This window comes from Sander lucioperca, chromosome 22 (genome assembly GCF_008315115.2).
Source record: "Sander lucioperca isolate FBNREF2018 chromosome 22, SLUC_FBN_1.2, whole genome shotgun sequence".
Classification (NCBI taxonomy): Eukaryota; Metazoa; Chordata; class Actinopteri; order Perciformes; family Percidae; genus Sander; species Sander lucioperca.
In genome coordinates, this window is record NC_050194.1 from 23,372,240 (window position 1) to 23,398,480 (window position 26,241).

Genomic DNA, 26,241 nt, shown 5'->3' on the forward strand with positions numbered 1-26,241 from the left:
ATATCATAGGTTTGAAAACTGAGCATGTGTTTGAGTCACTGGTAGCGACTCCACGCGTCAAAAAAGACAAGACAATCACCTGCTAAAAAAAAAGTTTATAGAATAGTCTAATAAGAGAGATGTTTTATTTGTCAAATTATAGGAGTTGATAGACCGAGACACAGAATTTTAAAGTCTGTGGCATGTCAGTGATAGGTGATAGGTGAGGATAACAGTCCACACTCTGCTGTGTGTGATTTTATTTTATTTTTTTATTATTGTACATGCTCTTATTGAACTGGACGCAAGAGCGGAGCCTTATGACATTACGCACAGACCGGGAGCGGGGCTGCAAATGGGCGGCATAGATGGCAACCTCTCCCTCAGCATGTTGAATGGGACTGAAACGCAAACTTTCGGAAAGAACGCCGACATCAGCAGTCATCTCCACCGCGGCAGCAAGGATCTAGCCGAATTTAAAATGGGGATTCAGGACACGAGGTTTTACTACCCAGACTCTGTTCAAAGCGGACAGGACGCTCTGTCTCTGCCGTACCACTCGGACCAGGCGGTGGGAGGGTACGGAGCGCAGACCGGCAGGTTTTACGCACAGACCCTCAGCAGTTGTCCGTACGGCGGCGTGCGCTCGCCGCCAAGAAGTGGAGCCGGGCAGGGTTACATCCCGACGACAGGAGACGGGTTTCATACAGGCGGTAAAGACTTGTACTCTCCTTCTCCGGAGAATTACCCGGCGAGCTTTCAGCACGGCTACCAGCGGCCGCCTCTCTACCCTTTACCTGGGCTACAGGTGTGCGGGAAGACTCAGGCTCTGCTCAATAACTACCCGCTATGGGCCAAGTTCCACAAGTTCCAAACCGAGATGATAATCACCAAACAGGGGCGGTAAGTCTGACAGACAACTCAAACCATTCTCACTTGTTTTTCCACACTACTAAAAAGCTGGTTGTCCCTTTCTTCTGGTCAGATATGGGGTTAAAGAAATTATAAATTACGCACTGGTTGTTATTTAGGCTTTTACACTTGTTCTACTTAACTCACTACCAGTCGTATCTCAATGCCACTACACTGCAGTAACTTCCTACGATTTAACTTGAAATGCGTTTGTTTTTTTCTGAGAACTAAATAACACTTGCCGTGCCTTGTGGTGATCATCGTTTAGAGGTCAAAGTTTAACTTTTAGCTCCAGTTAACTTTGCATACATCCCCAAAACGTCACTGGTCAGGTGACGGGGCTGCTGGCAGCTTTGGGATTGTATATTAGTTGATGAGAATGACCTCTGAACATTTTTACCGTAATATAAGGCGATTTTACGCGTCGCTGCTTTTGCGCAAAATTGGTCAGAGCTGAGTCATAATTAGAGGATGAATAGAAATTAATCCTGAAAATGCACAATCTGCTTACAGTAATTTATTTGAAATGTATCTCAAGAATGGTGCTGTAAAATTTTAAATTCTTGATTTTAATTGGCCTAAAACATGTTTTACAAAGTCCTTTCTCTCCAATGCTTCCGCACTCTTTATGTTATTTTTTGTTGGTAAAACTTTTTGCTTTGGGCAAAAGATGTTCAGGAGCCAGAGAAATGATGAAGTGGATCTAACAACAATTGCAGGCTGTGTTGCTGGAAACGGTTTTGACACCTCTGTTTAACCTCTTAAGTCACTTTAACACAGCAGGAGTGGAACCCCCAAAAGAAGGCAAATCCTTTAAGTTGACCTATTTTCATTGAAAAAATTTCACTTTGTTATTACTTATTACTCCCTGGAGGCAGTACTTCGATACAATACCTGTCCAAATCGTATTCCTAAATGTAGCCTATATTTAATTTATTTCTCGTCAATTAATCTCGTATAGCCTACACACTTTCCATTTCCTATGATTTTAATATTAGGCTAATAGGCTCGACAAAATCAAATCAGTGACACATCAAACAGTTGTAGGATACACACCTTGCCAGTCTGAAAGGGCTTTGAAAAGGCGATGTGATAAAAAAAAATGTTTTGATAGTTAAACCTCAGCGCGATATCTCGAGTAGGCGATGATACTGAAATTGAGATAATAAATAAAAAGGTCTCAGCGCTGCTGAGCGGAGAGGGGAAGAGACGGCGCTGCCGGGCCCCTCTGATGGGTCACCGAGCATTAGGACGCAGTCATGTCGATGAGGATTAATTCACTAATGTGCGACACTTGTGTCTGACAGAAGGTTTCAGGCCATGGGTTTCTCATGAACAGAAAACAAGTGCGCTGTCACAAACGTCACGTAATAGGACACTGATATTTCCACTGCTGAAACACACATGTTCTATTAAAATGTAAAGCTGTAATCTCTTCATTTACCTAAATAAATGTCCGTTAAGTCACCATCGATCGCTGAAGGACGTAACACAATGGGGATTGAGCCTTAACACTGACGAACGTATTGCAATATTAAAATATTTGCAGAAAAGACTCCAGACCATAAAAACAGAATACGCTTCAGTCTGTTTCTATGCTCCAGACTGCTAAACTCTCAACCCAATGCCATTGTTTTCACTCAAATACAAATTCTGAATCAATCAGGACTGAAATTTTCCACTTTTTATTTACAATTCCAAATAGCGTCATATTTAAAACTTGTTGTTGTTTTTATACATTTTTAGTGGGTTTTTTTTCTATTTTGAAAACCAGGAGGATTCAAAGTTTTAGAACAAGCATTTCAATTTGCCAGCTGCAAGTTGCAGTCTTGCAAAGTATTCCCCTTTGACCTGCTTGGTTTCTACTGTCAGAGCTATTATGAGTGTAGTTAAATTGCATTTGTTTTGCTTTAATAACTTGGAACAAAGAAATTGCAAGATGCTTTGCATCAACTATATAACTTATATGGATTATTTATGAAATTGACATTACTGCATAAAGCACCTTCATAACATTTAAGGGTGTGTTGATTTTGTGAGTGAGTTTTGGTGGAAGCAGAGAAAGTTTCAGGTAGTTTGAGTTGCAGATTTGTATTTTATTGTGTTTCTTCTTATTTTTCTTCAAGTGTGTGTGTGTGTGTGTGTGTGTGTGTGTGTGTGTGTGTGTGTGTGTGTGTGTGTGTGTGTGTGTGTGTGTGTGTGTGCGTGTGTGTGTGTGTGTGTGTGTGTGTGTGTGTGCGTGTGTGTGTGTGTGTGTGTGTGTGTGTGTGTGTGTGTGTGTGTGTGTGCGTGTGTGTGTGTGTGACAGTTACCGTTACCAGTCCTGGCAGTTTGCTCTCTAGAAACACATGTAATTAAAACACTTCACAAACACAATTTCATTTTAAAACGGCTTCAGAGCTTCAGAGAGAGAGAGAGAGAGAGAGAGAGAGAGAGAGAGAGAGACACACACACATCGTCAGACTTTTCTGCACAAAAGTGTAAAAACCACCCGCAATAACAAAAGGATCGGTAAAATGGGCGCAGAGGTGTTATCCTTCCACATGTGACAAAAAGCTAATTTTCATGTTGTGCAAAAACCACAAACCTCATATTACAAAAATGTTCTCATTCGATGTTCTGTCCTTTCATCTTAACTCCCTTACTCACATGCAGAACTGCAAGTATCCAGCACAAGTCTCTTTTAAAACAACAAAAACTGCTACTGATTTTGGAGGAGTTGAACAGAGGAACAGTACCGGGGAAAAAAATGAAAAGTTTTCAATATCAGAGGCAAAATCCCTCTTAAATTTTCATCTTGGGTTCAGGCTTCTACAATAATTTTGCTGCGGATTTAGAAAGAAGTCTGAGGGTCTGCAATGTTAATCAAAACCTTGGTATCTATAGGAGACAAGGTGAAAGAAGCTCTAGAGAAAAGTATAGAGAAGGGTCAAACACCACTGAGCCTTTAGATGGCCACGCTGAGAAGGTGAGGCTACTTTGAAGTTCAGGAAGTAAAAGACTAGATTCTCTTTTTTTTCCAGCCTGCTAGACACTGGGTGCACAGCCAGACAGATCTCTCAGAAGTTTTGCTCATGTACACCTGGGGCTTTGAAATCTAGAGACATTTTTCATGGCCTATTGCAAAGGGGGGCTGAATTCATCTTCACTTCTCACAAGCTAAATAAAGCCATTTCACTTATGCACAAAGGCAAAGTTCATCGAGGCTGCACACAGCGGGCCTCAAGGTTGATATAAACACGGTTTCTGTTGTCCAAGAGGATGAACAAAAGAAGAAAGAAAACAGCAGAAAAAGGCTTTTCAAATGCAAAATAATGGGATTTTCTAATATAGTGAAAAATGAAATGAAGTGACTAAAACTGAAAAGAGAATGTAAAGCTTTTTTTCCCTCATTCGTTTGATTGACCAATATGGTGATCCTACACCTGGGGGGTGATATGAGTCAGGAGGACAAACTTTTCCCTACCATAGTTTCTAAGAAGCACATTCATTTAAAGGGGACTTTTTTCTGGAAATAGAATGGAATTGAATATTAAGTGATTTCATAAGCGTAAAGACACAATTTAATTAATTGTGTATCATCAATCGGAAATGTGCCTGGACTCGAATCAAAAACCTCTTGCTAGAAGATTTAAAGACAATAACTCACAAGTCCTGCTAACAAAGTTGGGCATGATCATACAGTATGTGTTCTAGGAGGGAGATAAGACTGACTAACTTCTCACCATTCGTTAACCTTTCAGGGAAATAATGCAGAGCTAAACTTCGGATTGAGAGGAATCATGCTCATGTGCTCTCTCTGCTCCACTGAGTCCAAACTGTGACATGTATCAGTGATGCCTGGTAGTTTTTCAGAGAGGAAATAATCCTTTGGTTTATTTTGCCCTCAAGAAGAGTAGGTACTTATGAGTAGACGTTTCACAGAAAAGCAGAATTTTCAGGCAGAATAATCAATCATAAGGGGAATTTTAAGTTTCTGCTCTTCTGCAAGATATATTATCACTTTTATCATAAAATGTGTATTAGTACATCATTTAAATAACAATGTACTATTTCTAAATTGACTGCAGCTACTTGGTAAACTCCTACAAAGTAAAACATCATCTACAGTTGTGCTCACAGAATAATCAAGTTTATTTCCAAAGTCGATATGTATTATATGGTACATATTTAGGAAATTATCACTTCACATCACCAAGGAAATTGCAGTGGGCGTTTTCTCTGTTGTGCCTAGCTACAGACATCTCAACACAATGCAATGCAGTAATGTTAAACAGAACATATTTAAGAATTACACAGAACTGCAAGATGTCATTTAAAGGGATATTTGGAAGTCTTGTGCATTAATGCTTTCTGCATGTCTGAAAGCAGAAGTGGGACCATTTCAAGGTTTTAACAGTATGACTTGTCACTTCCTGTTCAGCTGTTTGTGTGTGTACATGCAGCTCTTCGCAGAAACATCTACTGCCAATATTTTTTTGAAAGCTAAACGAGTTCCTCTTAACATGTAAATAAACTCTTCTAATAAGTGGTAAAGTCCACCGCTGTTTGAGCCACCGGCCAATCCCTGCTGGCCTCAATGTTGTTATTTTCCACTGGTGTCTCTCTATATACGGATTCCAATAGCGTTAATACAAACACTGCGGCTGAGAGGACTGATCAATATACTGCTAATTTTTTCTGTGATTATTCAGATAATATGAAGCTTTGCATACGAGTTAGTTTTTTAACAAATCCCATGAAAATACCAAAACAATCAATTTTATTTGTCACATGAAATCGTACGAGGTACAGTTCCAGTGAAATGTAGTTCTATCAGCTCCTTAAACTTGTGCATGATTCGTCATAAAGCAGAATGTGGCCGTCAGATCAGCAGACAGAAAAAGAGTCACCCAGTTGAATGGCATCGGCACTCCAGGATCTCGGTGAAAGGACTCCACAGCTCCGGACATCACGCTGAAAACCAACGCAGGCACGGAGGCCACCCAGCTCACCGTCTGACAGGATGCCCAGCAGAGAAGTCGCAGACGGTGTTCAAATCCTCCATGCTTGCCTCGGTGATGTAGAGATGGAGATGGACGCAGAGATGGTCTTGCTTGTCCACATAGTCAGGATCGTAGACATAGGTCGTAGCTGAAAGCCATCTTCACTTTTTACTCTATTTACATTTGAAAACTTTGACCGGCCAGGCAAGAGCTTGAGCTCATGTTCTCCACCTTTTTCTCAGTGTTTACTGATGTTGAGGTCAGCCCTATGTTCCCATAGCCCTATGTTCCCACATTTCTAAGAATTTTTTTTTCACTGAAAATTAGGCCCTATGTTCCCACAGCCCTATGTTCCCACATTTGTAAGATTTTTCTTAAAATTAGGCCCTATGTTAGGGTTAGGGTTACATTCCATCTGTAGTCCAGTGCTACTGGATAATAGGTTGGGTGTAATTGGTAACCAAATTGGGAGAAAGGGGGATACAATCTGATACAAATTCATGAAAAAGGACCTGTGGCAACATAGGGCCTAATTTTGAAAAAAAATCTTAGAAATGTGGGAACATAGGGCTGTGGGAACATAGGCATGTTCCCCTGATGTTTACATTTGAAAACTTGAGCCAGCTGGCTAGCTAGCCCAGGCTAGCAGAGTCGGCAGGAGACTGGCAAGTTGATTTCCCAATCCTGATGAGCGACTCATAGCCACATGCAATCACCGTCCAACGTCAACCACATTGTAAATTTCAGCATATATATATATATATATATATATATATATATATATATATATATATATATATATATATATATATATATATATATATATATATATATATATCTCAGACATATGCTTTATGGAGGTAAGAAGCATGAAATCAACAATGGCGCTACATCAACCAATGTGTCCCTGAGCAAGACACTTAACCCCTAGTTGCTCCAGAGGTGTGCAACCTCTGACATATATAGCAATTGTAAGTTGCTTTGGATAAAAGCGTCAGCTAAATGACATGTAATGTAATGTAATATCAGATGACATACTGCACCACAGAATTTAAAGGTGCTCTAAGCGATGTTGGGTGACGTCAGTTCTTGTTGACGTTCGAAGTATTGTCAAACAAACCGGAGGCTAGCTCGCCCCTCCCTCCTCCTCATCCCGTCCCCTCCCCCTCCCTTCCGTGCACTAACCTCCCAACCCCCAAATCCTTCTTGTCGGTTATTGGCTGGAAGACTGTTAAGTTTGGTGGTGCAGGTTGGCGCAGTTTGTTTTTGTTGCCGTTTGTGAAGCCTGGGCTGTCGACAGAGACTATGTTTTTTTACAGTGTGTTCAGGGGACAGGCAGCTCGTGGATAGTGAGGAGATGTTTGCTGTATGTGACAAAAAATGTTGTAGCCTAAAAAACGCGTGACATCGCTTAGAGCACCTTTAAATTTCAACATGTCTGTCACTGAATTCCTTTGCAATAAGTCAATACAGAAGCAAGAGTGTCTGTGTTAAAGAGTGCTTGTGTCCGGCAGCAGCTGTAGACTGGCATGTTTTCGTCACAGATGATCAAGCGTACGCACGGTGACAAAAACTGGACCTGAACTCCTGTCCAGATGAATCAGCCGGTGCGCTCATGTAGAAAAGTCCTCTCCCTGGTGAATATCCAGTTCCTCTTCTCCTCTCAAGATTCTGCCGTGCATCCCCAGGACAAACCCTCCACCCCTCCTTCACTCCACCCTCTGCTCTTTCCTTTTCCTTTCTCTAACCTCTGTTTCCCCCCGCAGTTTCCCCTCCCCCTTCCTCCAACATCCACACAGAGTTATTTTGATTTTTTTTAAATGTCACCACCAGCGGTACGGTCTCTGTATTACTGGCTGGTTCACCACACTCGTCTGTTTCTATGGTATTCTGTCTGAAAAAAGACTACAGTTATGAGTATTCATGTGCGTATATACCTGGATCAGGCTGAGGAAGCGCCAGCCGGTTGTCGTTACTGTCAAGTTTCCATTGAATCAGAGTTGCACACTGGCAGGTTGGTTAGGGAGTCTGTCTGGTAGCTGTGGAGCTACAGGTTTGATTCCCACTGGTGTTGAGGCAAGTCCATCTATGTAGTCTACTGCAAACAGACTGACCTGTTTTCCTTGTGGTGGAAACCGTGGTGCAAAAATAAAATCCTATGTGTGACAAACTCGTCAGAAAGCAGCATAGCTACTGTATTCTTCATTACCACGCTGTCACCACATTGGCAATAACAGCACGCTAACATGTGTTGTGTTTTTCATCTTCTCTCTCTGAACACATACATAAAGCCAGAGTGCCGCCCCCGCATGCAAATACCCCTCTGTATTGTGTTTTCTATGGTTTCCCCCTTGCACAGTTCTGATTTCCTATAAAAGGCTAAGTATAAGTGAATCGGCAATATCAGTGGAGCCAAAAAACACATATCTACTAATGTACTTTCTAGATTACTCTCACAGTGTAGGTGGGTTGATCCATTCATATGCTCAATAGAGTTTCTGTTTTCACTTGTATTAAACTCTGCAATGGAAGAAGAGCCTTTTCACCTGTTCTTTGCGAGCCACTGAAGAGCTGCTGCCACGATTTGGTTTCACCGAGAACTATGAGTGATTGTTAAACTGGATTCGCAATGTAGCCAAAAAGACAACTGGGACCGCTCTAGGCAAGGTTTTGTCTTGCGTACGTGTGTTTGTGCGTGTGTATTCCACAAGTATAAAGAGTCATAATTCGAAGGCCCAATCCAGAATAAATTCCTAAAAGTCGGACTTGTAGGGCTTTTTGAGGAGTGTTCACAAGATAAATTCAAGAAACTTTTAAGAAATACATGCAAAGTTCAAGATTTTCAAGCATATTTTGACATTTGCGATCAAATTGTGTCATTGTAATAAACCAAAGATAAAAGTATTTTATGATATCTTTGTGTTAATATATTAGTACATATGTGAGTAGTGTCAGGCTAGGTATTGTTCCAATTATTGTGCCAATATGATATCTAGAGTTTGAGTAGCTTACTGAAGCGATTACATTTTTTTTTTTAAAAAGTATCAGTCATTTTAGTTAGTTAGTTTTATATATAAAAAATAAAATATATGAATCTCACACACACACACACACCTTGTTAGTAGATGTATTCATTGTCTGTTTTTTTCAGTGGATTTGTTGACAATAAGAAATATGTAGAAAATTACCAGCATTATCCATATAAGAGAACTTTACCTAAAATTGGCATCATTTATATTTAAATCAGGAACTAAGTAAACAAGATTATGAATCTGACCAGACATTTGATGCCAATTTTCTATACTTGACAGCCTTTGATACGCATTTCAGTCGGGACAAAAACCTTATTGAGGTTCGTCACCCAGCTTTAGTGTAGTGTCCCCATGGGCTTTTTTAAAAACTAAGAATAAACTGATCCATTATAACAGCACCTGATTTGTGTCAACATTTGACAGCTATCGTGACCAACTTTATGAATTCATGGGTTTTATTGAACCCATCCTCCTGTACTGCACCACCTGCTATTTAACCAATAGAAAACGCTCCTGAAAGTCACCAACATATCTTCTAAAAGAATTGCCCCGCCCCCCTTACTTCCAATTTGCCACCACTCGCAAACTGTAGCACTGACCATAGCACACAACTCCTGCCACCCCCTCAACCCATGTTTCACCCTCCTCTCCTCTGCCCGCAGAAACAACAGAGACAACTTCTCTGCAAAGGAAGGACAATATAAAAAGGACAATAAATAAACGAAACCATAAAGAATGAATGTGATTCATTGTGTAGGGGAATATATTTTTAATTGGCTCGTTTTGCTGTATAAACACATCTCCCTGTACGTACACACACACACAAAAATCCTCATCAACAAAGGCACCTCTAGCCTGCTAAACAGTAGCCTCCAACGCTTTGTCTCTTTACACACCTCACTTGTTTTTACACCACTAAATGACCAAACTGCTTCAGGGAGAACACGCTGAATTTAAATGAGATAAACCTCCATCCAGACAAGATATCTACTTTGCCTAAACAGCACTGCCAACATGTCGGAGGCTTAACATGTAAGTTTAACCCTCGCGTTGCTGGGTGCCCTTCGCTCATTCCAAATGCTCCATAGCCTTAGGTGCTTTTAGCCAGTGTAAAACAGCAGGGCCAAATGTCAAACATATTGCCCTCATTTGTTGACACCAACTTCACACTGGGGACATCATATAGATCCAGAGTGCAGTGCAGGTTCACATGTAAACACAAAGCATAAATCAGTCGTCATTCAGTGGTTCATTTAGACAGTTTTTATTTCCGTTCATTTTGGGAAGTGCGCTTATTTGCTTTCTTTCTGAAGGGTACTGGAAATGAGAAGATCAATACCACTCATTTCTGTCCGTTAAATATGAAGCTACAGCCAGGAGAAAGGCAGTGGCGTTTCCTGGGGAATATAAAATTAAGCCTCGACCCCCCCCCTAACTGTGGCAAATATTTCCATACATTTTTCACCCCACCTTTATCCCCAAAGAGGGGATATTGTAGTCCATAAAACTTGTTTTTACACTTTTTGTACAGATTAAACAGATGTGTTAATTAGTGAGCTTTAAAACGTACTGATAGGGAGATTTTCTAGCCATGCTAGCAGCATTAACTATTTGATTTTGTACAGCCATTTATGGTTCCAGAGGATAAATCCCACAGATTTTGGTAATCCTGTGACTTTTCCTATGGTGCCAACACACTTGTAGTCTTTGTGAAATATCTCAACAAATATTAGATAGTCATGAAATTCGTAGTCTCCCTTTGCCAGACCCTCCTCCAAAGCGCGCTGGAGGAGAGTCTGGCTACTCCACATAGCATTCAGGGATGGGAGGAAAACGTGGTCTGGTTTATTGGCATTTCTTTAAACCAATCACAATTGTCTTGGGCAGTGCCAACACAAAGGAAGCCCAAGGCAAATGATATCCGGCCTAAATGAGTGAAAACCGGCGGATTTTCCGGCGGCAACGGAGCAATCCCGGAAGTGGAATGTCAAGGATAGACTACGAAATTTGGTACAGAAATTCATGAAGTCCCAGAGAATTAATCCCATTGATGTTGGTCTGACTATTCCTCTAGCGCCACCATCACACCAACTTTAACATGGTTTATGAACAAATACCTGCAGAACTGAGATGCTTCCTGCATTTATGCCAACATGCTACATGGTGAACATGGTTAACTTGCTAAACGTCAGCTTGTAGCATTGTTATTGTGAGCATGTTAGTACAACCTCAGAGTAAGGCTGTAAGAGTAAGACACTTTGTATTGTTTACCTTTAGACAAAGCCAGGCTACCTGCTTTCAGTCTTTATGCTAACAGCTTCTAGCTGTAGCTTCATATTTACCATACAGACAAGGGAGTTATCAATCCTCTCAGCAAAATAAGTGCATTTCCAAAATGTCTATTGCTAGATGATGCAACTCAACTGTACCGTAACATTCATGTGGTAATGTGTTTACTGTTGCTTTGCTCTGTATAATGTAATAGAGTTTATAATCCTGCAGCACTAAGTGCATCTCTATCAACACTACATGCTTAGTGTATACATGAATATGCCACAGTCACAAGTGTCTGTCGTGGTGTGTTTGTGGTTGTGTGTATTTGTAGTCCATGTCTTATATTTGTGTGTGTCTGTCTGTCCCAGCCTCTCCCACCGGGGATGCCCTTACCTCCCGGTTACCTCGTCTCACTGAAGCCCTCTGTGTTCAAACTAAGTTCAACATATAAATCTCCAGCAATCAGCAGCGACTTCTGGGACATCTTTTATTAACAGCAGTATTAAATATTCACCTACACTCGTCCCTTTACTGTCAGACATCATCTTCCACTTCTCCATTACTACTCCTCCTCCTCTTGATTCTTCAGCTGGTGGCACAAAGGCAAACAGGAATGACGTCCCTGCCTTACTTCCTTTCATTATTGTCCTTAAAGGGTAACCATTTTTTTTTCAACCTATTTTCCTGTGTTTTTGTGTCTAAGTGACTGATGGGAACAATGATCTTTGACATTGGTCCAGTATTAAGCGAGATCGCTGCAGTCGGCAGCGGCGAAACAAGCTACAACGTAAGTTAATAGGGCAATTGTCCAGCTTGTATTTACCTTCACAGAAGTGCTCGTTTTGCCGCTGACAGGCTCAAATTAACATTCTAAGTGTCTGACAACATAATAATAATAATAATAATAATAATAATAATAATAATTTATATAGCGCTTTTCAAGGACTCAAAGTCACTTTACAGGGGAAGCTAGAAAACAAAAACAAAACAAGATTCAGGCACAGATGAAAAGGGAGGGGGCGTGGGGCTACGGATAGGCAGAGGTAAAGAGATGGGTCTTGAGGCAGGACTGGAAGATGTTGAGGGACTCAGGTGTGGATCTCTTGGGTGAGGGAGTTCCAGAGCCTGGAAGCTGCCCTGGAGAAGGCTCTGTCCCCAAAACTGCGGAGGTTGGACTTGTGGATGGAGAGGAGACCGGCTGAGGTGGATCTGAGGGACCGTGAGGGTTGGTAGGGGGAGAGGAGGTCAGTGAGGTATGAGGGCGCCAGATGGTGGAGGGCTTTGTAGGTGAGGACCAGGATTTTGTAGGTGATTCGGTGGGAGATGGGAAGCCAGTGGAGTTGTTTTAGGACTGGAGTGATGTGGTGCCAGGATTTGGTGCGGGTGAGTCGGGCGGCTGCGTTCTGGACCAGTTGGAGTCGTTTGATGTGGGTAGAGCTGATGCCAAGGAGAAGTGAGTTGCAGTAGTCCAGTCGGGAGGAGATGAAGGCGTGAATGAGTCTTTCAGCAACGGGGGGTGTGAGAGAGGGTCTGATTTTGGCGATGTTGCAGAGGTGAAAGAAGGAGGTTTTAATGACATGACGGGTGGGGCTCAAGGGAGAGGGTGGAATCAAAGATCATGCCAAGGTTGCGGGCCTGGGGAGACAATGGTGCTGTCGATGGTGAGAGTGGGGTTATTGATTTTGCTGAGTGTGGATTTGGAGCCTATGAGGAGGAATTCTGTTTTGTTGCTGTTGAGTTTGAGGAAGTTGTGTTGCATCCAGGTTTTAATAGCTGACAGACAGGAGTTGATGTGGGAGAGGGGAGGATTGTGGGGGGATTTGGTGCCGAGGTAGATCTGGGTGTCATCGGTGTAACAGTGGAAGTCCAGGTTGAAGTGACGGAGTATCTGACCAAGGGGGAGGCTGTAGATGATGAAGAGGAGGGGGCAGAGTACGTATTATGGAAAGGATTTCTATGGAGGTCAACCTTTCTGTTAAGAGTAAGATCCTTTTTTTGAACATAAAAACAGCCGCGAAATTGCGTTGGCTAAACCCACCAGACCATGTAAATAAACAGTAATTTTAGCATCGTAAAATACACTTCAAAAGACAAACAAAATTAAACTATGAAAAGCTGTTTTGGGTCGTCTTTCCACTTTTCCAACCATCACAACTCTAGTTTTGGTTGAAATAAACACATAGTTTACCGATTTACATGTGAAAATATGTTGGCTCTATACACGCTAAAATTATTTATTTATTTATTTATTTTTTTAAATAGAGTGGTGGGTTTAGCGCTAGCGACTTCAGAGCCGTTTCTGGTTAAACAGAAACGTCTCAAAGAGGTTTTAAAGGTCTATCTCTGAAGGGATCCTTTCCATAATGTTGTGAGACACTTAGAATAATAATCTGAGCCTGTCAGCGGCAAAACAAGCACGCTTGTGAAAATAAATACAAGCTGGACAATTGCCCTATTAACTTACATTGTAGCTTGTTTCGCCGCTGCTGACTGCAGCGATCTCGCTTAATATTGGACCAATTTCAAAGATTGTTGTTCCCATCAGTCACTTAGACACAAAAACACAGGAAAATAGGGCCCAGGTTGAAAAAAATAAATAAAAATTACCCTTTAAAACGCAAGTTATCTTCATTTACATCAATTGAACATTTTGCATTTGTTATGTATTGAATTCATCTGACTTAGTTGAAAAGAAATACGGTTCTTTGAGGGAAGAGAGACGGCTGAAAAGAACCATTAGTTGCACAACTAAGAAAAACATGCACAAACAAAGCTCAGTGATTTAAAGATCATTGTGATAAACATGTCAGACTAGGAGAACTTCTCCTGAAACAGCATTTGCCATTGCACATGATTTAGTCACTGTTTTAACACCATAGATCACTTTGCCTTTGCAGAATTTGTTAGTGCACCTTGTGGATTTCTTAGTCTTTCAAGGCAGACAAAAAAAGTCTAGTCCTAGATGTTCATCAATAATACTTTACACGCTAGTAAAATTACTGCACAATCTCACTACATTTACATGAATTGTATATCACCATAAATGTACAAATACTTTGAGCATCAAATTCCGAAAAGAAATGTTGTCCGTTGCCTGTTTGTCAGCTATTCACATTTTTAGTAAATTTATTTTTTACATTATCACCAGCTGTATTGCATTTATCAACTGTCAACTTTAACATTTGAGGCAACACAAAAAAAAAAAAAAAAAAAAAAAAAAAAAAAAAAACTGAAATATCAAGGCCTGCCAATTTTAGCCATAAGATGATGCAATTCCCAAAAAATAAAGATACATGCAGACAAACTGATATTCGAAAAATTAATTATGTTTACCTCTGTGTTTATCCAGGAGGATGTTCCCCTTCCTGAGCTTCAACATCAGCGTTCTGGATCCGTCTGCTCACTATAACGTCTATGTGGACGTAGTTCTGGCGGATCAGCACCACTGGAGGTACCAGGGCGGAAAGTGGGTCCAGTGTGGGAAAGCAGAGGGCAACATGCCAGGTACATTTTAAATCAGAAAACTAAAGTAATGTAATGGATTCACTCTCTTTTTCTATTGCTGCTGTATTTATGATGGGAAACATTTACCGGATCAGAGAATAGAATTTACATTCAAATACACTAAAACACAACTAGAGTGGGTATTAGAAAATGACAGATTTTAAAAGCAGTGATGGAAAGTAAATAAGTACACTTTACTTTGAGTATTTCCATTTTATGCTATACTTTATACTTCTACTCACTACATATCATGGGAAAATATTTATTCCACTGCATTTTTTCTAAAGTTTTATTAACTAACTTATACAAAGATCAACAAATAAAGTGAACAAATAAAACTACCCATTAGTATATAAAAGTTAAATTAGCTCTACCTTTACCAGCTGCAACTCTGAAGTGATAAAAACATAATTATAATCCAATATTGTTGTATTCCAATGTTCTAAAATAGGCCATTCTGCATAGAGTACTCTTAAGCAAAATGTTTAATGCACAACTTGTAAAAAGTATTTCTTTACTGTGCTATTGCTACATTTACTTCAGTAAAATAGCAAAGTACTTTTCTCCTACTCACCAGCAGCATGTCTTTTTCTTCGCTTCCATTTGGTATCCCTTGATTTAATTTTTTTTATAATTATTTCCATCAAGAAGTAATACATATACCAGCATAGTGTGTAATTTCATACTCCAATCAAGTGATGATTAGATGAGCATGCAGTTTGCAGTTTACTAAAAAAAAAAATTTGAAGGTTTTCTGTCACCTGTTCCGGCCATTTGGAGCTGCTAACATCTTTTACAGAATACTTCTCCCAAACACAATAACCTTCTTAAATCAGAGACTCACCCCCAGTAGCCATAAATGAAAAGAACAAAATGCATGCTCACATTTCTTTCTGGGGCTTTCAAAAGCAAATTCTGACAAAGTATATGACGAACTCCAGCTGATGAGCACAAACGGTGGTCAATAAATGAGTCAGAGACTTTAGCTCAGTGCATGCAACAGGGGTGATCTTGAGGAAGTGGTTTATTTTAGCAATATCGTAGCAAACCTACATGCATACAGTACAGAAAAACCAAGACGTGCATCATGATGCACAAGTAGTCTGAGAGGTTTCTGTGGACAATTTTTTTTCCGCTGTTGAAGTCAGCAGGGAGTGAGTAAGAAATACAGAAATTATACATTTTTGGTTGAAGTATTCCTTTAAAGCTAGATTGCGGCAATTCTGTTTAATGATGGAATTTGGTTTTTCCCCCTTTCCTTTATTGTGTTATGTACCTTTTTTGTGCATGTTATAGGTTTACAAAGTGAAAAAGCCCAAAGTCCACCCCAAAGGGACTTACCATCTCCAACAGAAAACACTGCTCACAAACTGCTCCAAACAGCTCTATTGTAGTCCAGCCTTTACTTCAGAGACAAACGTGGTCACTTTGGAACACACGTTATAATGCTCACTTAGCTGCTAGTGTGGCACGCCCTCATACTCCGCTTCTGAGCAAAATGAGCATAATATGATCAATTTTAAGAACTTGTTCATGTCCAAGAGAAACATTTCCGTGAAAATGACAAGTGCATTTTATTTCAGTTTATAGTAGATTATATTAGCTTTATCAAAACTATATTTATAGCGACGCTCCTCAATTCACAGGATATTGATTGTTCTTTTCGGTTACTCGCATTTCATTTTTATTTCAGTCTTTGAAATAAAATCTAATACATTTTCACATTTCTTAGTTTTCCTTGATCCATTTCTCAGCTGTAAATTCATAAAACAATTCAAAGACAGCAAATATATTGAGTAACAAAAATAAGGAAGGGGGGGTATTTACTGTATGCATGTAGGTCACATGATTAGCGAATTTCGGCAACAATGGAGATTTTTAAGATTAAGACTTATTTATGAGGACAATGCACATGAATCAACATTTCTTCGAAGGAGGAGGACAAATACACAAGCAGGTAGGATAAAAGCTGACTTACTCAACTTGATGGTCAGGAACGGGCTTTCATGGTTGGCAACAGGATGGCAGTGTGAACAGGCAAACAAATCCAACAAAGGCACGACAGGTGAGCAGGACAGGAACAGGCAACAAAAAGCAAGAACAGATCAGGGCCGGGTGCAGAAGGTTGGAGATTGAAGACATAAGCCTCATTGGAAAGGGAAAACATAAATTAAAACCATTGGGAATGAGAGGAAATGGGCCGGTTATATACTGCAGGACTGATGAGGGAAAGTGGAAACAGGTGAGCAGGTGAATAAGGGACAGCTGGGAAGGTCTGAGAGCATCTGGTAGATGGATGCAGAATGGTAATGCAGGGAGGGACAGAGAGGCAGACTGTGTGACAGTAGGTAATGGATAGGAAGGTGGGCAGAGAAGTGTATATTATTAGAAAATGTTGGGCATTGAATGAGAGTGTAGGATGTATTAAACAACTTTATTCAGTAGGCGATTTGAGGCGGGATGCCATTGATCTTTTATCTGACTGAAGTCAGTGCAAGTTAGAATCTACGGCCCCGACCATGGCTCTGAAATATCTGTAGTCTAACGCCGCCTTCACATTGGCACAGTAGATATGGCTGCGAAATGACCAGAAGTCATTCATTTCCTATGGAGATGGCGTCCGAATGGGTCCAAACTGATGCAAACGAATGCGGTGCGAAAAGAAAATCGGACGGTTCCTATCCGACAATCCGACCGGAAGTTAGTGTTACAAATCTGAATTCTTAACTTTTAATAAAATAATGATTTCATAACGATATGTTGTCATGTAATTTTTTAATTTTCATGATTTCGTAACGTTATTAGGGCAGTTAATACAATTAAAATGTAGAATTATATATTATTATATACTGTATAATATATATATTACAGTGGCCGTTTCCCTCCAAAAAAAAACTTGGACACTGACAGAATGAGTCGTTCTAGTCTCTCTGCCATTTTATTTCTACTCGCTTCCAACACTTTCAACAGTGTAGTACGACGTCCACTGGGGGCGCATTGCGTATTACGGAGCTGATTTCAAGTGCCAGTATGAAGGCGGCGTAACTGTGCATTGATAAATCCATGGTGCTGTCCGTGGTGCTGAAGTCTCCTATTTCTTAAACTAAATAAACTATTTATAAAAATATTGGTTTATCTGAAAAATACAGGACTACATTGGGATCGTTGAAAATGTCATAAAGGAACACATCTTTCCAATCATTGCATAACTGGACATAAAAATGTGGGTATGATTGATTTTTCTTCAGAACATTTCTGAACTGGTTGGCATCATCTGCAATGTCCATAAGTATCTTGTTATTGTGTGTTTTTTATTTGAACTCCCTTTAAGTTTTTTTAAATGGGTCACCCACCCCCCTTCATGCTTCTCCCCAAATACAGTGAATTATGATATTGATATTGTGATATATCAGTGTTAGTTTCAGCCACACATTACTCGTTTATTTGTAAGAAGTTGTTTGAGTACATGGACAGAAATATTTGATATACATTAGATATTATTTTCAGTTTGCAGTTCTGTAAAGAACATGGAATTGTTTTGTTTTTTTACATCTTCATGTTCCGTTCTCCCTGTTCTCTCTTCTTCCATTCCGTCATTATTTCTTCCTGTTCACACCTCAGAGAAAGAAAAACACAATAGCAAGTCAACCAAGACATATTTTGTGTGTGATTGATGATAGACTAACCACAATTATATAAATGAGAGAAAGTGCAAGGTGTTGTCACACATGTGCCAGGTGTTGTGGAAAGGTGACTGCTGATATGCCACAGTTGTGGAAACTGTGGTGAAACTTTACTCAATTAGATTTAATAGTGCATTAATGTGGTCTGCTCATAGAAGGTTAGCAGGTCATTGTGGTAACACTGTGAAAAATCATGGCACTGAGATTGTATCCTGTAATAAGAAGTCAAATATAGAAAGGATGAAAACAATATCATCCCTGTTGGCAAATTTAAATTTAGATCAAATGTGATGAAAAAGTGTTTTTTTCAGCGGCTTCTCACCCTCCCACTTATTAAACTCAATCAACCACATACAAGTGATTTATTGTTTTAAACAAATATTGGCAGCCAGTAACATCTACAATATCTACAGCTGTTGATATTGCATGTTGGATTATTTGTAGTGCACTACAAAAAATCCAACATGCAATATCAACAGCTGTTACGTATGTTACTGCTTGCACTGTGATGCATTGCAAAGACTACCTTATCTATCTTTTTCTACAAATGAGCAGAAATATTCATTTGATAAATGTGTGTTAACGTGGGGGGTTACATTTAAATTGTATTGTATGCGAAATCTATGAATATCTAAATAAACATGCAGATGTTGCTGATGTTAGATTCATGCATGTTCAAGTGACTGAAAGTGTAAACAATATTTGTTTTAGTAGTTTTCCTGGCCAGAAATACTTTCAAAATGTTATAAAGTTCTTCATGGTGTGCTTTTGCTCTTACAGGGAACCGGATGTACATGCACCCTGACTCTCCCAACACAGGAGCCCACTGGATGAGACAAGAAGTGTCTTTCAGCAAACTCAAACTCACCAACAACAAGGGCAGCACCAATAATGTGGCACAGGTACCGCTACCTGTTCTCTACCTTCTACTCTTTGTCTTTCCTCTAATAATTCTGTATACAAGCATCATATCAAGAGCTTCTTAAACCACTTCTTTGTAGGCCTATTCATCTTTTAAAATGTACACAAATAAATCGGTTGTTACATACAATGTTCATTTTCTGTATCATGTTTCTGACAAATGTCAAATTGAAAAAAAACACATTATTGGGTGTAACAGTGGAAAAGTGCTCTAAAATACATATAAAGTATCTCTGGTTTGAATCCAGCCAAGCGCTTTCTCTCTGCCTTCACATTTCCTGTCTGATTATCTTCAATGTTTTGATCAAATAACGGCAAAATAAAATGTGAAACATACCAAATATTAGATTGTCCTGGCATCGCTCTCCTCTCCAGATGATCGTGCTCCAGTCGCTCCACAGGTACCAGCCTCGTCTGCACATCGCGGAGGTTAAGGAGGACGGCTCCGAGGATGCCTTCCTATCATCCAAAGCTCAGACCTTCATCTTCCCAGAAACTCAGTTCATCGCTGTCACCGCTTATCAGAACGCCGATGTAAGTCACATCAATCACAGGACGGCAGTTTTGTGTGTACTGATTCTTTGTAAATTATGGTCAACCTCAGCTCAGTTTATTTTTTTATTTTCAATCAATTCTTACTTGGAAAAAGCCTGAGAAGAAATTATAAGTTATGTTATGAAGTCTCACTTCTCTTGTGTCTTTATTTTTGTTATATTTTGGACTAACGAGTAGGGATCTGTTACTTTATTCTATTTAATGTACACACTTATTTACTGTAAGAACTGCTGATTGCATAACACCATAACAACATATCTCATCCTCCATCTTTATGAGGTCTAGAGTTTAATGATTCATGCACACACAATAAATAACATTGCTAGAATCTTACATGGGTTACTATACAGTAACTAAGTTCAACTAAGAGTCACCTCAGCTGACCTGAGGACCGTCGCTCACTCCTCCCCAGTATGTGCTGTATATAGTATATCTGTAACAGCTGTTCAAATACATTGTGTAAGAGTTACTGTAATCCAAAGCAACATACACTCGCCGTGTTGGTATGATGTTCATTCTATCACTATATGTGTACCCACTCTCTGGTTCTAAAGATTAACTTTCCACACACATGAAAAGAAATTACATGTAATCCTCATTAATTATTAGTCAGTGACCTCCTCTCTTTTTGCTCTCGTTTCTCTTACATGGTAGCTCACGCCTTCTCTTTTTCCTCTGCCTACATTCTCTCATTGCCCTCCTCCTATTCCTCACACAGATCACTCAGCTGAAAATAGACCATAACCCCTTCGCTAAAGGTTTCCGCGACAATTACGACACGTAAGTAAATTATTTTTAATAAGCTGTATTTGTAAAATAAATGCATTAGCTCACTGTGAATAGTGAGACTGGATTACTGCTGGTACTAAACAGGTATTTAATATTGGATTAGATGCAATTACTGTGCTGCTCGAGCATGTTGCAATGAAAGGGTGTGAGGGGCTGTGAGATGTTTGATAGATAGTTTGAGGTTTGTGCAGGAAATAACACCTTCTTTTTTGTCTCTCTTCTCACACTCTCTTCTCTGCCCCTCCTCCTCCTCCTCCCTGCTGCCTAGGCTGTACGCTCCTCCTGACTCTGATCGCCTCACCCCCTCCCCTCCAGAGAGCCAGCAGCTGCTGCCAGGGAGCTGCTACCCCCAGGGCTACCTCTCTGAGCAGTACATGAGCCCCCTGCCTCAGAGCCGCTTCTATGGTATGGGCCAGCAGCACAAAGACCCGTCCGCCAGCCCTGGTCCTCACAGCCGCTGGTACCTGCCGCCTCAGCAGGGTGTGGCCTCCAATCGGCTTGACTTCACTTCCTCCTATGAGGGGGACTTCTCCGGAAACGGTTTCTACAAGCCCTTCCCCTTGCAGACATCTGCTCACCATGCCCTCAGCTACTACCCAGACCATCCTTTTGCATCTACTAGCGTGTCTGTATCAGGAGCCACTTCAGCAGGCTGGACCACCAGCCGGCCCACCCCTCAGTACCTCAGCCACCCGAGTAAGCCTGGCCCCAGTCTGGGCTGGTTTAGACCCATGTCCTCGTCTTCTTCCTCCTCATCTTCTTCTATGTCACCTGGCAACCCCAGGCTGCACCCGCCCTCGCTCCTAGAGCCTCTGCAGCCGCCCCTGCTGCACGACAAGCCCAAAGACACTGTAGAGGTGGTGGTAGAGGACCACTGGCTCGAACCTCCCTCTGTGAAATCAGTGGCCTCGGCCGACTCGGGCCTGTTTGAGGGCGGCGTGGGGGACAACAAGAAGAGGAGGGTGTCGCCGTACACGTCCAGCACTGAAAACTCCCCGCCTCCGCGCAGTGGAGAGGTCTGCGAGAAGGACAGCAACAGCGATGCAGACTACTATGGCTATTACACCCACTGAAGGCCTCACACAGTTGCCACAGTCTCTCTCCCTGCGTCTTCCCACACCGCCCTCATGAACACGCATTGGTCTGTCCGGTCAGGTCATGATAAAGGGCTGGAACAGTCTCTGTTTTTTGATGCAGACAAATACTAGAACCACATCACAGAACATGCAGCCTCGTCTGCTGTCATGTCACAGTGTGGCCAGCCTCTCTATAAAGTCCCCTCTCAAAGTGTCAAATGATTACAGGAGCAACTTCCAAGGTTACTGTCAAAGTTAGTGTTGAACAGAAGTGGATGTGACTGGAGAACCAGCCTGCAGTCACATAAACACCATACGGACAAACAGACCTGTGACTTAAGCCTTTGAAACATTTGGAGATTTGGGGGGAAAAAAATTATCTGCATATCTGTTTGCTGACAGACGCCTACAGGGATTGTCTATTCTTCCTGCATCAAACACTCTCTCTGTCTCTTTTGATCTGTCTTGTCTCTGTCTGTCTCTTCCGTTTCACCCTCAACATTTCACACATAGGGCCTACTTAAAATATGCTCACGGTCATTTCCCCCCTGATGATTCTAAGCAGAAATTACCTTTCACACACAGTCTCTCTCGTCAAATCTGGCTCAATATGTGTGGTGCAGCGCCCACCAGTGGCGACAGAGGAGTGTTGCAGACTGCAGAGTGTCTGAGTGAACTGATATCAGGAGGTTAGGAGGGCTTGTTCTGAAGCACGGCCGCTAATTGAACTGTGTGTGTGTGTGTGTGTGTGTGTGTGTGTGTGTGTGTGTGTGTGTGTGTGTGTGTGTGTGTGTGTGTGTGTGTGTGTGTGTGTGTGTGTGTGTGTGTGTGTTTGCATGTGCATTAATGTTAAGTAAATCAGCAACAACAGCAGCAGAAATAACTAACAAGTCCTTACAAAAGGACAACAATTATCCAACAACAATCCAACATATCTCACAGGTGTAAAAGAAGAGCTTTTATCTGTGAAGTTCCTATGACTTAAAATCTGGGGATACAATTTACATTTCATAATCAAATGCTGCCCTTCTTGGTATTTACAGGGTAACACAGAGTCGTAATTTATGTCTGTTTGAACTGTAATGTGATTAGATCCATGTCCAAGCACAGAGACAGTTAACATGGAAATGCTGGATATGATAAAATCTCACCTGAAGGCCAACTGCTTGGTTTCATAGAGTGAAAAAAGGCCTCATTACAACAAAGGCCTAGCCCCCTGCTGCAATCAGTGGATGTGAAAATGATCCTGTCAGTACACACATAAAGCCCACGATCAATACCAGCATCGTTGACGAGGTAACTGGAAAACAGTATTGGAAGAGAGAATTGTGACCGTTTAAAACACGAACTGCACCCACTGTGCATGAACAAAACCACATTATTCATATTAAACTACATTACATTTCCCATTGTGACTCTGATCTATACATCTTAATCTTTTTTGATGTGGTGCTGCAGGTTTTCCCAATCACTTCCCATACAGTAGGAGCAGAGCAACAGAGCTGCAGACGAGTAAAAAGTGGGTCAATCAGAACGGCTACACGCACCTGTAGGTTAACAGACGAGGTACTGTCACCCTCAGACCGACGATAAACAGGAAGCACAAAGTGACCAGACAGACACTCTGAATTTCCCCCCTAGTCTTCGGGCCTATCATGCCGTGACACTGGCTGACAAGAGTCCTGGCTCTTGGCCTGGTGACAGAAATGAAGAGTGAGGCCGCAGTCGGCGCTGATAAAGAGATCTGCTCCTCATTCCTCACCAGGTGTGCTAATGGCCTCAGACAACACTGGAGGCGACAGACAGCCACTCGCTTGGTGCAGTGCAGGGTTACTTTAGTCTTTTCTGAGGGAGAGATGAAATTAACAACATAAAAACAAATATGCACTCTTGAAATGCCTAAAATGAGTTTCTCTAAGTGAAACGTCGGTAGCGCACTGTCTTTGTACAAATGTGTACACTTCAGTTGTAGTACCCATTAAACAAACAAGATACGAAGTGTAAATGTGTGAACTTATAGGTGCGTTGGACAGAGCCAGGCTAGCTGTTTCCCTTTATTTTCAGTCTTTAAGCTAAGCTAAGTGGCTATGCTAACCAATTTTTGTCATACAAACATGAAACCTCTCATCTAACTCTCAAACAAAAAAGGGAAAAAGTATATTTCCCAAAATGTTAATCTGTTCTTTCACAGTAAAAAAAATGTAAAAAAAAATGCCACCACCAAACATTTCATGCGTAAATGAAGAGAAATACCACAGCCCTGAGACACTGAGGTCAGGTCATCTGGATTAATTCAGAGAATTGGGGGGTTATGGACCAGGGGGAGTTAGTTTGTAAAGTACTGAAAGAAACTTACATATGGTGTGTATTTTACAGGCTGGTTTCACTGTTTTCAGACTCATATATTTAAAAGTTAGGCCATCATAAATTAAACTAATGAAGTAGTTCCCCTCCTGGCAACATGGAGAGGACTTTAATGTTGGGAAATGAAATCTACAGAAACAGTTAACTGAATCGATAAAATATGAAAAATCCAAGTAATTATACAATTTTACAGGTTTTGTTTTTGATGCCTGGTCAATATGTAAGGGTTGGACTCCTATAATTGTTTTTTAAACCCTGGCTTAGACCTGTTTTCCTTAATAAGGTTTCACATGTCGACATAAAATTCAAATTCAAGCTCTTTTCTGAACTGTGCTGGTTTTATATAACCGTTGTTTAAAGACTGGGACTGCAGTATTTGGCAAAATGATCTTAACAATGATGTGAAAAGGACAAACTGTCTGACGGTTCAGTCCTCTACCTGAACATTTAAAGAAAAAAATATTGAAATGGTAGCAAAGTGTTAATTGTATGCAGAAAAAAGAATGGATATATTGTTTGTAACTTTTCCAAAAGATATGCTAATAAATGTTTCTGTTGACATCTGTCAGAGGAAAAGGTGATGATGTACCTTGATGAAGGTGAGCGATGGACAATTCTTGTTTCAAGTGCAATTAATAGAAAGCAAATTACTGATGGCATTTCAAAAACAATGAGAGTAAAGTTTTACGTTATTACTGGCTTATTTATTTAAATGTGCTGTTGGTTTGTTTCGTGTTTCACCTACATCAAATCGCAGAAATGCTTTCAGACGCCTCAGGAACGACCCCTGCTGGATATCTCAGCTATTACAATCACCTTCAGCCAATCCCTGATGTTAAACCTCTATTACCTCCATTTCCCATGAGTCTGTGTTTCCCTTGAGCACACATTTCCCTCAGTAAGAGAATAAAAGACTGTGTGGGAACTGTATTTCCAGAGATTTTACTGTATAATATTGCTATAGAGGAGTTAAGGAGGGAGACCAGATGAGGTCAAACATGTTATTTTTGTGTGTGTGATTCATGTGCACTGTTTGTTAAACCTCCTTTGACTCCTTCAATAGGAGCTTATAAATTGCAAAAATAAGAGATGAAGATTTTCTGAATGGGGAAAACTGTTATTTATTAAAAGGTGGCATAATTGTGTATTGTATTGTTGTTTTTTTATTCATGACATTAAAGCTTACACATGACAAGTCTCGTCTGTTTTGATGAGTTTATGTTATATAATATTTATCAGCTGAACGAAGCACCTTTTTTAAAATGCTGCATTCAAAAAATTAAGTGAGAATTCATTTGTGCCATAATATCGATTTCAAACAAAAGTCACCATGCGTATACATTTACCTGCAGCCAAGTGTAGTTCTCATAAATGAAATGATACATACCACTGACAAATAAAAACACAGTTGTGATGTCGACAATTTAATGAACATGTACATGTTTCCAACCAGTTGGATATTCTTTTCACTATCAATGACATAGAAATACAGTTTCATATCTTCTTCTTTTAAATATGTGTATATAATGAATGTTGGTTATTGTGATTCTTTAAATAATAAATTACATGTTGAAAAAAAACAAATAAGACGTTGCAAAAGGAACGCCCTCCCTCTGAAGTGACCTATGATTGGCCGTTACAGGATAGATTCTCTAAAAGCCTAAAAACAGAAACAAGAAGAGGTGCAGTTTTCTTTCAGACCACTTGAATTACAATATGCTGAAAGGTTAAGGCCCAATGACGCAAAAAAACTGCCTACCCCAGCTTTAATCTGCCAACTATTCTCTTTAAAGCTTTAGTGCATAACTTTTTGATATTAATGAACGTCCGTTACATTCAAGCCATCGCCAAATGAGTTGCTACAAAGCTAAGATTCGCGGTCAGGGAAGGCTTGTATCATGTGGACGTGCCGACAGTTTTGTTGTCATTACTTAGAATTTCTCATGAAGGAGACAGAAACTACGCACTATAGCTTTAATTATCGATTAATTGGTAAAGTGAGAAATACACTTTATAATTTCCCACATCGCAAGGTGTCACCTTCAAATGTCTTGTTTTCTCCGACCAACAGTCCGAAACACAAAATATTCAGTTTAATATCATTTACGACAAAGAAAAGCATCAAATCATCACATTTGAGATGCTGGAAGCAGAAAAAAGTTTGCTT

At 40.5% G+C, this 26,241-nt stretch overlaps 1 protein-coding gene and 2 long non-coding RNA genes across 3 annotated transcripts; 1 reads left to right on the top strand and 2 right to left on the bottom strand.

Moving 5' to 3' along the window:
* Nucleotides 1–31: 31 nt before the first annotated feature.
* tbx21 (T-box transcription factor 21) lies at nucleotides 32–25,274 on the top strand. The gene is made up of 6 exons (XM_031315393.2): nucleotides 32–882; nucleotides 14,532–14,686; nucleotides 19,150–19,271; nucleotides 19,666–19,824; nucleotides 20,564–20,625; nucleotides 20,903–25,274. Exons 1-6 carry the CDS (start codon nucleotides 335–337, stop codon nucleotides 21,705–21,707), a joined length of 1,851 nt encoding a protein of 616 aa, XP_031171253.1. The 5' UTR covers nucleotides 32–334; the 3' UTR covers nucleotides 21,708–25,274.
* LOC118494310 lies at nucleotides 14,488–15,308 on the bottom strand. Its single transcript, XR_004896423.1, has 2 exons — nucleotides 15,261–15,308; nucleotides 14,488–14,627 (listed from the first exon to the last, which is right to left on the bottom strand). It is a non-coding gene; the product is annotated as an uncharacterized LOC118494310 (long non-coding RNA).
* On the bottom strand, nucleotides 15,380–16,922 carry LOC116061310. Its single transcript, XR_004107691.2, has 2 exons — nucleotides 16,665–16,922; nucleotides 15,380–15,415 (listed from the first exon to the last, which is right to left on the bottom strand). It is a non-coding gene; the product is annotated as an uncharacterized LOC116061310 (long non-coding RNA).
* Nucleotides 25,275–26,241: the final 967 nt, after the last annotated feature.